Source organism: Heterocephalus glaber, unplaced genomic scaffold (genome assembly GCF_053883595.1).
Source record: "Heterocephalus glaber isolate CG9 unplaced genomic scaffold, H.glaber_assembly_v1.0 deba00001457, whole genome shotgun sequence".
Lineage (NCBI taxonomy): Eukaryota > Metazoa > Chordata > Mammalia > Rodentia > Bathyergidae > Heterocephalus > Heterocephalus glaber.
The window spans coordinates 24,745,068-24,758,639 of record NW_028258305.1 but is presented as its reverse complement, the minus strand read 5'-3'; the positions used below and the strand labels follow the sequence as shown (position 1 = coordinate 24,758,639).

At 39.9% G+C, this 13,572-nt stretch overlaps 1 protein-coding gene across 2 annotated transcripts in view; it reads right to left on the bottom strand.

Annotated features, from left to right (window-relative positions):
* Lrpprc (leucine rich pentatricopeptide repeat containing) overlaps window positions 1–10,456 on the bottom strand; it is a 112,030-nt gene extending 101,574 nt beyond the window's left edge. For both annotated transcript variants that reach the window (XM_004839374.3, XM_021253809.2), the window contains exon 1: window positions 10,260–10,456. In XM_004839374.3, coding sequence (XP_004839431.1) covers window positions 10,260–10,408 — 149 coding nt within the window. In that variant the 5' untranslated portion in view covers window positions 10,409–10,456. The remainder of the gene's footprint in view (window positions 1–10,259) is intronic.
* Between the last annotated feature and the right edge of the window lie 3,116 nt (window positions 10,457–13,572).

The following is a 13,572-nucleotide window of genomic DNA, read 5'->3' as shown; positions in this document are numbered from 1 at the left end:
ATTATGTATTTAAAATTTAAGTAAATTTATTTAATTTGAAATAACATAGTCATTACAAGCTTAAAACTATGTAGTTTCTTTACAGGATCATTCAGTCCAAAATCATTTCTAATCTGTCTAAATAAATTTATACTTTTACTCCAAATAATTACAGCAACCACTAAATATACCTAAATATTATATACTGTTATTATATATAACTAAAATGTAAAAAATACTTAATTCAGAAACTGCCTTCAAAGTGTTAATCATATTTTTCTGATATGTGCACATTTTTACCATAGTCTCACCATAGTCGATGGAGTTTTAAAATGAAACTCCAACGACCATGGCAGAGCTCAATGGTATAGTGTGTGCTTAGCATGTGGAAGGCTCCAGGTTCAAGTCTCAGTGAACACAAAAAGTTACTGCTTTCCTATCCTGGAAAACCAGATACAAGTTGAATGATAACTTATAATGCTGCATTAAAGGACACTATACCAGAAGTTGTGCCACAAGATGAGGTAAACAACTGATAGTAGACTAGATGATCTACCACTGTGATTTAGGGGGAATAACAACCACTCTGGCTATCAATGATTCCACCTATACAAATAAATAAATAAATAAATAAATAAATAAATAAATAAATAAATAGGAAAACAATGGAAAAAATCAGGACACTATCCAATAGGACTTGGGGGGGGGGGGAGTACTGCTGGGGATTCCAGGACCTTGTATGTACCAGGCAAATGTTCCACTACTAAGCTACATCCCCAGCACACAATGTCCTACCTTTATAAAACTAATGATCACCACACTGTTAGTAATTGACTAAGGTTTAAATACACTCTAATACACTTTGAGAGAAACAAAAACTTCACAATGGGCACAGTATGAGAGGAAGGAAAAGAAACAACTCCAGGGTTAATTCCCACTGGTCCATATAGGTAGGAACCTACATCAGGCTTGTAGAAGCTGGAGCACATAGCCTCCAAATTCTAATGACGAAAGCCAATGTAAGCACAAAAGGGAAAAATAATCATCTCATCCAAATCTCCTAACAGCATCTTCACACTTTTGAGTTAAATGCCTCAGGTTTCCCTCCTGAGACCCTGACATTTACCACTAATATTTCAGATACCCATCAATTTCCTCTGGTAAAATCTGGCATTTTAAGAACAGCTGTTTTTCTTTTTATTTTTTTTTAAGCCAAAATGATGGTGGTGGTGGTAGTTGTTTTATTCTTTATTAATATACGTGTGTTCATATTTCAAAATAAAAGATACAAGAACCACACTATTACAAACACTTCTACAGAATTTCCATTTTAAGCTTGTATCATTTTTCTAAAAACTACTGAACCATTTACTAAAAAGTAGACTGAATTTTTCAGAGCATTTTTAGGTTTACAGAAAAGTACACAAAGTACAACCTCCATATACCTTCTTTTCCCTCCGGTTTCCCCCACCAACATCTACTATTAGTATCCTATATTTATTATAAATCATGAACTGATGTTGATTACATTATTACTAACTAGGGTTCATTGTTTACTTTAGGGTTCACTTTGTGTGCACATTTCTATAGGGTGGCAAACATGACACGAACCCACCATTTTGGTACCTGACAGAGTAATGTCCAAAATGCCCTGTGCTCCACCTAGTCATCCCTTTTACTTTCCTTGTGAACCTCTGGCACGCACTGATTTTTTTTTTTTTTTTTAGGCAGAAGATCATATAGTTGTACCATAAAGTATATAGCCTTTTGGGGTTGACTTCTTTAATGTTAACAATAGACATTCAGTCTCCTTCCATGACTTTTCATGATATAGCAGCTCATTTATTTTTATTGTTGCATAACATCAGATTGTACAGATATACACAATTTGTTTATCCATCTGCCAATTGAAAGCCATTTTGGTTTGCTTCCAGTTTGGGGCAATTGTAAATAAAGCTGCTACAAACATTTGTGTACTCTTTGTGGGGACATAAATTTTGAACTCATTTGGTAAGCCTAACTGCCAAATGATCTTGAAAAAAAGATGTACTATTTTATCTTTCTACCAATACTGGAGTACAGTCCGTGTTTCTCTATATCCTCACCAGCATTTGGTATTTTCAGTGTTGTGAGTTTTAGCCATTCTAACAAATGTGGTACATCATTATTGTTTTAATTTGTAATTCCTTAATGACACACAATGGTAAGCATCTTCTCACACCTATTTTCTGCGTATTGTCCTGTGAAGTAAGTATGTTCAGATTTTCCACCCATTTTTAAATTGTGATATAATTTCTCTTACTGTTGAGGTCTTTGGGTCTGTTTGTTTTTAAGTTGTTTTTTGTTTCTGTCTGTTTTCTGAGACAGGTTCTCATTATGTAGCCCAGGCTGGCCTTGAACTCATAATCCTCCTGCCTCAGCTGAGTGCTAGGATTACAGGAATGCAGCGCCACACCTGGCTTATTGCTGAGTTTTAGAAGTTCCATAATTTTTTTATGGTATCAACTTTTTAAGGGCCAGGGATTTAGCTTAGCGGTGCCTTTGCCTGCCTTGAAAGTGCAAGGACCTGAGTTTGACCCCTGATACCAAAAAAAAAAAAAAAAAAAATTACTCATTCCTTTTTAACCCTGAATGCACACCAAAGTAATCATACATGTCCTTAAAACTCTTTGTCTTCCTCACTATGAGCCAGTTTAAGTGTCACTTCAGAGCTATGAGAGTTGAAAGAAGGGAAATATGGATATAGAAGTATTAATAACAGGTAATTATTTATATGTGCTCAAACTCATCTGGTTGCAACGGAAGGCTCAAAGTTTTGCAAAGTGATAAAAATTAAACCTAGATGGAGAAGATGAGACTAGATAATGGAAAGCATCCAACAGCAGATATGGAAGAAATTTGGATTTTTATGAAATGTTCATAAAATATAAGATGGATCTCCACAGAACTGTTGTCTCAGCTTATTGTGTTGTACTATTTTATAAATAATAGGGATCTCAAACTCACCTTTTATGTTCTCAGAAATCTCTAATTTAACTATTCTACTTGCATTTCCTTACCATGATATTGTGAATTAATCAATTGATTTGCAAATACCAAAGCCAGCCTGCATACATGACCACTTGGTTCCACTGTGTGATAAACTGAAAGATCTGTCTGAGCTTTCATGTCAAAAATTCAAAAAGGTGAGACCTCCTCCTAAAAGTGGTTGGTACTCATTTCAAACCTCTGCCCTGCTACCTACTTACTCACTACTACCTTGTTCCCTCAAATGCAAATTTTAGGGTAATTATTTCACTACTCAATGTCTTGTCCTTCACATCTCATTTATAGAATCCTGTTTTCTGAGGGTCTTACTGAAACCAGAATATTCCCCTGAGAATTCGCGGTTCTGTTTGAGGCCTCAGTTACCAGATTTTTCCTTAGAACCTAACTAATAACTGTTCACAGAAACCACAAATACCCTCTGCAATTTTGGGGGAGTGGGAAGATTGCAAGTAGCCCATCAAAGAGTTATTCAGTTCTCCTTGCTGCTGACTGGCTGTTGCCCTATAATCCATTTCCAACAGATGCACCAGAATTCCAGCTTAACAGGTTGCTGTACTTCATGTAGCTATCTCATGTTCTTGGTTTTGTTCTTCTTAAAGCCCTAAGATCTCTAAGATGGCGCAAAAATGCCTTGAACTTTCTAACAATGAACCTAAGCACCAGAAGTTTAAGATACTCTTGGAGAAGGTGGAACTACTGGATTTGCTCCGGGAACTAAAAAGTTATGCCACAGTGGGATAATAGGCATTTATAAGGTATTTTCCTGACCATATCTGAAATTTGCAGTTTTTCACAATTCGCAGGTGCTCTAGGAAGTTAACACCTGCAAATTTCGAGAGAGCCACTGTACACGGATTTTTACTATAAACTTCTCATTAGTTTCTCAGGCTTCAGCTTCTCATCACACAAACACCAAATGGATCATTCCTAAAACTATCTTTTTTCATGTCATTCCCTCTTTGAGAACCTATGGTTGCTGTTTCTGTCACATAAAGTTCTTAGGTCAGGCAAAATAGAGCAGAAGATTAGGGCAAAACAACTTAAGGCTGCCTGGGTGTGGTGGCCTGTACTGGATTACAAGCCTGTAATCCCAGTACTTGGCAGGCTGAGGCAGGAGGATCCTAAGAGTTCAAGGCCAGCATGGGCTACATAGTGAGTTCAAGGCCAGTCTGAACTACAAGTTTGGTTTTTTTTAACTGTCTCAAAAAACCAAAACAAACAGACAAAATTAAGTTCTTGGGCCAGAGATTTATCTCAGTGGTGTGGCACCTGCTTTGCAAGTGCAAGGTCCTGAGTCTGATCCCCAGTACCAAAAAAAAAAAAAAAAAAAATTATTTTACTTAATTCAAAAGATATTTATTGAGCACCTTTCTATGTACCCAGCACTATGCTAGGGTCTCTATTTAGTGAGTAAATGTAATAATCAGTTAAACATATTTTTAAAATACCAACTGTGTTAAGTACCATGAAGAAAATTAACAAGGGGCTATAACCAAAATAAATAAATAAATAAATAAATAAATAACAACAAGGCTCTATTTTAGATAAATGTTTAAGGAAGAGAACATTTAAATGTTTGGTCTTGGAGCCGGGGATTTAGCTCAGTGGTTTTGCCGCCTGCTGAGCAAGCACAAGGACCCAAGTTTGATCCCCGGGTACCAAAAAATAAAAATAAAAATGTTTGGTCTAAGGATGAAGAGGACCACCCATCAGGGTAGCAGAGAATGAAGGTTCCAGGCAAAGGGAGAACAGTCTGGTAAGAGGCCAGGTAAATGAACAACAGAGGACATCAGTGATGAGGCTAGACAGAAAAGACGGTGCTAAATCATGGATTCTGGGACTGTGGTCTAGGTACATATTTTGTATCAAAATACATATTTGTATCAGACTGTGTTGAAGGTTTATAAGCAGTTGTGGCACAATGTATTTCTGTTTTACTTGTGAAAATTAGCTGAGATGATGTAGTGCTTCCAAATTATCACATTTCTAGGCATGATTATTGTAGATAGCATTTAGGCAAAGAATTTCCATTTCAGTAATTTTAATTACTTTTTAAAATAATGAAAAATAAGTATCACACCAAGCTCTTTTTTAAACCAACATTTTTCCTTAAGACAAAATTAAGTTTAAATCCAAGTCAATGCATTGTAAATTAAAGTATTAAATATAAATAATTCTGACCAAAAAATGTGAAGACAATGTACAAATGTCCAAAGGTTGGGGAACAATGAGAAAGTGTACATAAAAGACCAGGCAAGGTAAGCATAACAAATATTATCTAAGTATTTACTAAAGCATTTTCTTTTTTAATGAATTAGCAGATATCCTAAGACTTATTTTAAAAGGCCTATTCAAAGCCAAGCTGTACAATTTAACCTAATGTGACACTGGGAAAGACACTGGGACTAAGCATTAGATACTTTACTCAAGAAAAATGTCTACCTTAGGGGCCGGCTGTGCAGCTCACTGGTAGAGCGCCTGCCTGCCTAGCAGGTAGGAGCCTCTGAGTGCCAACTCCAGTAAAGGGAAAAAAGAAAAACCCACACACAAGGAATGATCAAAATGTACAGTGAATGTTTAATTTTTTTGGAAAAATTATTACAGTAAGACACACTACCATTAATCCCCCCTCAAAATACTCACCCTGGCTTCAAACACACTTATCCCATCATTCTTGCCACTTTCTGAAGCAGTTCTGGAAATCATCTTTTGTTAACCCCGTTTCTGTCTATCCCCATTTGTAGTCTAAGTAAATTTTGTCAAGACCCAAACTCCTCAAAATCCTCCCAAAGAGTTCCAAGCATCAACTAACCAACCCTGGTAGCAAGAAATCAACTGGCCTTTGCAATATCAGCTTCCACTATGCCTGACAGGGTAAAAGTATAACATCCAAGTCTTTGGAGACTTCTGTACTCTCAGAAGACTCAATATCCATTACCATCTGTCCTCTAAAACTCAAGTGGATCCCTTACCACAAAACAAGCATGACTGCTTTTCTCTCTCAAATACAACAGTACAGTATTATACTCCTCTCTTACGGACAGCACATATATAACAAGTATAACAAGTACAAGTATAAAGTGTAACAAGTATAAAGATGCCTATCAGTTTTCTATGATTTATAAACTTACACAGAGAGCAGAGGAGGAATCTTACAGGCCACCCCAAAGTACTCCAAAAGTCTCCGTATCTGTTGAGAAGACTTTTCTAAAATAAGAGGTAAGCAAGGGAAAATTTTTCAACTTTAGAAGTCATACCATTCTGCTATAAAGTACTACGTGATTTTCACCTCTGGAACAATCATCAGTCTAGATGCTTCCAAACAGATTTGAGTCAAAGCTCATCTTTCCTCTGAAGCACATGATTATTATTCTGAAATCTCATGCAAGAAATAAACAAGCAGCTTCTAATCCAAAGTATGAGAAGTGTTCATTCCTTGCCCTCCTCATAGAGAATAGGGTAAAAGCCAAAAGAAAGATTTGGTTTTTTAAAGTGCTAAAATGGGAAAACGAAGAGCAAGACCAAAGAACATGAGAAGTACACACTTTTTGATGCTTCAATTTTGAAACGAGATTAATAAAGTCTAATAATTTCATTCAATAATTCTCATCTGTTCTTCTCAGGATTTATCTGGAAATAAAGAATTTGCAGAAACACTATAGTACATGAATGAGTTACATACACTTTAATCTTTTTATCTCACAATATTCCTTTCTCAATGTTTAAGATGTTCAATGATTAACTCAACAAACATTTGACACCTACTACATGCCACAAAATTAGACATCATGGGGGCAAAAAGAGTAAGACAAAGCCCCTGCCTTCTAGAAAATGACAGCCAGGTCTGGAGTGTTGGTGGTTAACTTATGTAACAATGTTAATGGCTGTTTCGGTGATATGAGGAAGGACAAAAAGCAGTCAAATGGGAGGAGGAGTCAAGAAAAGTTTAACAGAGAAGGGAGACATCTGGGTAGGAAGAAGTGGAGGCACATCCCAAGAGTGAACGTCACATTCAAAGGCAGAAAGATGAATCACGGCCCTTCACAGCCTTCCTTATTCATAGAACACTGGCATTTTTATTATGTGCAGACACATCAGAAATGTACAGTCTCAAAAAAAATTAAAAAGGGAAATATACAAACATTACAGTTCGAGAAGCCCTGCTGCAAAGTCCTCAGAGTAGTTTGGCACTGCTCTAACACAGGAAGCCTGGGAAGCAACAAAATAAGTAGAGCTCCAGAGGCAACTCTAGCATAAAGTACCTCAGCTAGCATCTGGACCTTACCCTGGAACCAGCAGAAGCTACCCTGGGTCTTAGCTGCAGATAGGAAAATAACATGATCAATTACCAGGGACACTAGGGCAAGATGATGAGGGGTGAAGGACAGGGTACTGATTCCAGATGAAGTAGATCTCACAGGATTTAATCACTTGTGCAATCAGTAAATGAAGCAGCAGTGAGATATGAATGAGGAATCAAGCATAAAGATCCCAAGGTTATTTCTGGGAAACAGATAAAGTGACATTCACAGAAACGGAACACAGGGAGAACAAATTTGGGAGGAAAGCTGAGTCCAAGTTGAGATATACTGAGTATGAAGTACCTTACCTGAGCGAGGGGGAGACATCTAGGAGACAGTGCATACCAGGAGGGTAAACAATGTTATCATCAGAAAGATAGGTGACGTCAATGCCCTGAAAATCAGAGGTCACTCCCAAGGAAAATGAAAAAAGTGAGAAAAAAAGAAGCAACAAAGTGAGAAAAACCCTAATAAAGAAAATCAAGAATGATACCATCAGTGCCAACAAAAGGGTCACAAGAAGGTGAAATTAGGAGGCAGGGCAATGCATTAGAGGTTAAAGTCTACAAAAGTAGATTTGATAATTAAGACATCCTTTGTAAAAAGTAAATAAACACACATTTCACATACATATAAATGATTAGATGGATATGCAGCATATTGCTCTCTCAAGAATCAGGGTAATTTTTAGTTTATTTTTTTCTCCCCTGCATTCCTTTTGTTTTGTTTTATTTGTTAAGAGGAAATATTTGAGAACGATAGCTTCTAAGAGACACAGAAGGGGCACCAGAAAATGGGTTGTCCCTTCTCCCCTGTATTCTGCAATTGCTCCTCAAACCACATGCATTTTAGTTTCTAAACTACAACAAAATAAATAAATAAGATGAACTTTGCCAGTGGTAGTAGTGGGTAGAAGAGCAACGAATCAAAGTGAGGAAATGCAGGAGACAGGGGAGTATGGACAAGGAAGAGAGAATGGGAATCTTCTACCAGGTGGGAAAGATGTGGGCATGCTTACATGCTGCAGGACAGGAGGCTGCACAAAGTATTCAGAGCCTAGGAAAAAAAAATACCTTCATGCCTGCTAAGATCTGAGCACACAGTAGTGAGCAAGAGAAAGTACTTGGAGCTTACTTTCTACTAAGGAAACAGAATAAGTAGATAGTAAGATGTGTCATGGATAAAACTAAAACAGGGTAGTGTAGTTTTTTAGACTGAGTGTTGAGGTCAGGCTTCAATGAAGAGGCATTTAAATTGAGTCCTGAGTGACAAGAAACCAGCTTTATAAAGACAGGGAAAGGGGGGCTTAGCTCAGTGGTTCCCCCGCCTGAGGTGCAAGGTCTCGAGTTCGATCCCTGGTACCAAAAAAAAAAGATAGGGAAAGGGCCTGATTACCTCTACTTCACAGATAACGAAAATGAGGTTTTGACAGGTTAAGTAAGATGTCTAAGATCATGCAGCAAGGAAATGGAACCCAGGTCTGATGAACACTCAGACCAATACCATTTCTACTAAACTGTATTCACTCCTTAGTTATTTAGTTTTTCTCAAATACAACAATGAAAACAACACTGACCCTTCCCTAACCTCAAGAATATTAAGGACTAGAGAAAAATAAAAGTGGCACAACTTCCTCAAAATAAACTCTGAAAAACAAGAGCTGTAGTCCTAAGAAAGCAGAGGCAGGATTTCTGAGGGTTAACTGTCCAGGTCTAATAAAAAAATATAAGCAGACTCCAAATTACACACAGGCCATTCCAAAGATTTACAACTAAGTTGTTAAAAAATCATAAAACATTTCCTTCATATAATTTTATGCAGAAACTAGGTTTCCAGGCTGGTTCACAAATTAAGTTATATCACAGTAACTAATAAAGCAGTTACCACTATCCGACCCTATATTAAGTGCTTTATACAGATAAATTTGAGCAATAATATTGACACACCATTATTGTCTCCATCTTACATGATCTGTTCAATGGCACAACGAAAATAAACTAAGAAGCCTGCAGTCCAGCTCCCTGACATTCCAGATCATTAGCGCATCTTTATGCTAGACCCCAAAGCACTTTCATCTATAGGTCTTCCAATACCAGTTTCTCTGCAATGCTAAAACCTACACACCATCAGATTCTGATGTGAGGGGATTAAGGAAGGTTGACAAAGCCTATGCCAAACCTATCTCCCTAGAATCTCAGTCCACGAGGACATTTATTCACACGTTTCATCCCCAGTGAGGATTTAACTTGCCTTTACACCCCCAGATCCCAAGAAATTGTGCCTTCCATGTGTTCACTTATTCAGTGTCACTTACAGATCCCACTGTGACAATTCCCAAACCACACCACTTTCATAAATACTGAAAGAAAATGCCATTCAAGAAAACGCAAAAAAAAAAAAAAAGAAGAAAGGAAAAAAAGGCAGGCAAAAGCCCAAACTGATTATAGTCCAATGTCGAACTATCTGAACTATCGCAGGCTCACCCAAAACTCCCAACTCATCCTCCCAAAACGCTAAAACTCCCAAAGTCTCAATACTAGACGTGTACTGCAGTGATCCCACGTGGGTCAACATCCAAGACGGTCAATCGTAGGTGGGAGGATGCCACTATCCCCGGAGCATCCTTCAAAGCCCCCCTCAGCTTCACTGACGACCATCGGCACCCCCAGGGCAAAAGCCAGTCCCGCGGTGGAGACGACGGGAATCAAACCGGAAGCAAGGCATGCCCGCAACCATGACCTTGCGAAGGAGCTCATTCAACCCTGTCACCTGAAAACCTCCGGTGAAGAGCGTCGTCCAAGAGTCTGGGAAGCTTGGCCCTGGGGCGCCGAGGAGCGTGGAGAGGTCCCCCTTGGCGAGGTCCCCCTTGGCCTGGTCCCCACCAAGTCCGATGACCCTGCTGCAGCCTGGTAGAAAGGGCCCCACACTCACCCTGCAAAAGGCCGGGCACGAGCAGCCGGCAAACAAGAGACAACGCGTGGCCGGCCTGGGCCGGCCGCGAGGAAACGCAGGGACAACGGGAGGCGCGGGGGCACACCGGCAGCCAGGAGCCAGCGGGCAGGTCTCAGCAGCGCGGCCATGTCTCCCTAGTCCCCACAGCAGAGGCACGCTGCGCGAGAAGGCCAGGAGGAGCACGTGACGGCGGGGTCGCCCGGCGCGGGAGAGTCCAACGGCCAGACGCACCGAGCGTGGGGGGGGGGAGAGAGCTGCTGTCTGTTACAAAATAGAAAAACTCATTTCTGTGAGGAGTATAAGAGCTTCATCACATATTTTATTAAACTATATTGATGGTTGCATTATCTACGGTGTTCATTTTTCATCTTACATCCATCACCCGAGTATATTCACTTTCTCCCCACACTCTTCTCCTGGTGGAATCTCCAGAGGTCGACTCCGCCCAGGTTGGCGCAAGGGCTCGTGGGAAGCTGACTAGCGAGAACAAGGAGGGTTCTGAGAGGGGCTGACTGTGAAGATCCCGGAGGTTAGACGCATTCCTTTTCCAGAGTACTGCTCTCGCCTCCGATGTTCATTCAACAGTTCTTGCTCAGCCACCAAGTTCCGGCCGCACTCGCTGATAAGAACGAGTCTTCGTAACTGTCAGAAACTCTAGCCAGAAAACGTTGAGGACCTTCGCCCTGGACTATGAGCCCCCAACGTTAAATACAGCGTGGTATCGATGCAGCTTATGGACAGTGTAAATAAATACATTGCAGATCTAACCAAAGTGCATACTCAGTGCCTCATTTTTTGGGATAGATGAATGCTAACAAAGATTTTATAATTTAAAGCTGGAATTGAACTCTCTCCTTCCTGACCCTACCCCACACCTCCCTTCAGTAAATGCTCCTGTGCAGAAAGTAAGGCACCGGTGTAATTAAGAGTGCGGCCAGGTCCTGTATACATTAAACGCTCCTGCCTTCACTAGGCCTGCAGACTGGAAGGGTTTCCTGTCCACACGTGGGAGGCCAGGAACAGCCCTCCACTCCCTCTTCACCTACCTGACCATCACCAGGTGAATGTTCAGATATTTCCCCGGAAGGCTTCCCACAGTCATTTTCTACTGGCTGTATACCTGGGAACAGTGAACTCCTCTAGAGCAAAGACCTTTTACTGTAGCTGGATCATCTCTATCCAGTGCCAGACACACAGTAGGTTGGTTGCATTACATTTTTATGGAATTGATATGTATTTGGAGGTTACTTAGCTCACCTCTCCTTTGAGAGATGAGGGAGCTGATATCCAGCCCCTCAGAGAAACGTTGAATAATTTAGTGTGCAAAGCTAAATTGGGGAGTGGAGGGGACTTGAGATGGGGGGAATGGGATTAAAAAAATAATAATACTTTAGTCTGGGTTATACTACTGAACATTAAAGTATACTTTATTTATTTTGTCATTCAACACTTATCTTTTGAACACATTATTTACTAGGCACTATTTGAGATCTTGATGATACAACAGTGAGCAGAACAGGCCCAGGCTACAATCTGATGAAACTCTCCAAGGTTTAGTTTGTGATGTAAAATAAATCAGAGTAAAAGGATAGAGAGTGTGTGGAGTGAGGGATTTGTTATTTTAGATAGGACTAGTCAGGAGAAAAAACAAAACAAAACAAAAAACAGAATTACCAGCGGAATGAAAGAAGGGAGGAAACCTAAAACGGATGTGGTGGCTGACCCCTATAATCCCAATGCCCAGGAGCCTGAGGCAGGTGGATTGCCGTGAGTTTGAGGCCAGCCTGGGCTACATAGCAAGACCATGTCTCAAAAAAAAAAAAAAAAAAAAAAGATTTTCTAGAGAAGAGGAGGAATAAAAGAGTGCTCCTGTTTTATAAAAAACAGCAAATATAGCCAGAGATTTAGCCCAGTGACACTGCTCCGGCCTTGCAAGTGCAAGGTCCTGAGTTTGATCCCTGGTACAAATAAACAAACAAAAAACCCAGCAAATAGCAAAACCCTGAGCCAAAAACAAATGTACTCATCCAAAGAATGACTAGGAGGAAGACCGAATGAAAGATCAGAGGGTATGGGGTGGATATGAAGGTCAGGAAAGTAGTTGGGAGCCAGAGTATGTTGGGCATTGCAAGCGGCCTTCAGGACTTTGACTTTTATTCAGTATGAGATGGGAAGCCGATGGAAAGTTGCTGTGATTATGAATCCATTTGCCCTTTTTTTCTGTGTACTTCAGGCTGGCCTCAAACTCTCCATTGCCTCAGCATTAGAAGCATGCACCATCAAGCCTGGTTTCCCATTTGCATTGCTTAAAGGTTCACTCTGGCTGTTTGAAGAGGAGATTTTTAGGGGGAGAGGAGTAAATAAAAGTAGGAAGACCAAAGAGGCAGTTCTTGCAATAGTCCAAACCAGAGCTGGTGGTGGCTCGGGCTACAAAGTGGCAGGTGAGATGATGAGAAAAGGTTAGATTCTCACTCTCTTTAAATAGTAGAACCAAGAGGATTTACTCATGGTTTGGCTGTGGGGATGTAAGTCAAAGATGACTCCAGAGTTTTTAGCCTGAGCAACTAGATAGATGGAGACGACCCTAATTTAAATGGGGAAGACCAAAGAAGAAGCAGATTTAAAAGGTGAAATAAGAAATGATGTTCTATAATAGTAAACTTGTACCTGTGAGACATGCAAGTGTCCAATTTGAGTATGGGAGTAACTAGAGGACAAATAAGATGAGTTCAGAGGAAAAGTCAGAGTTAGAGATAAATTTGAAGATTTACAGCTATAGAAATGGATGAAATCACTTGGGAAGAAAATGTAGGTAGTGAAGAGATGAACTCCAAAAATTAAGGCTTGTAATATCTCAGTCAAGGATATGTAGATGAAAATGTAGCAAATAGAGAGGAAGAAGAAATCCAAAAGTTTCAAATAACTGAATGAAGAAAGTCCTTCAAGGAGGGGTTAACCACATAAAATGATACTGCTCTGGTAAAACGAGCATTCTACATTGACCATAGGATTTGACACTCAGAGGTCCTTGGTGATCCTCAGAAAAGCCATTTTCATGACATGTTGAGTCAAAAGATTGATGGAAAGCTAGGTGTGGTGGCCCACACCTGTGATCCCAGCACTCAGGAGATTTAGGCAGGAGGATCACCGGGAGTTCCAGGCAAGCCTGAGCTACATAGTGAGTTCAAGGCCAGCCTGAACTACATAGTGAGACCCTGTCTCAAAAAAAGAGGATTGAGATGAGTTTAAGAATATGTGGAAGAAGAGGAAGTGAAGACAGGGAGGACAGAAA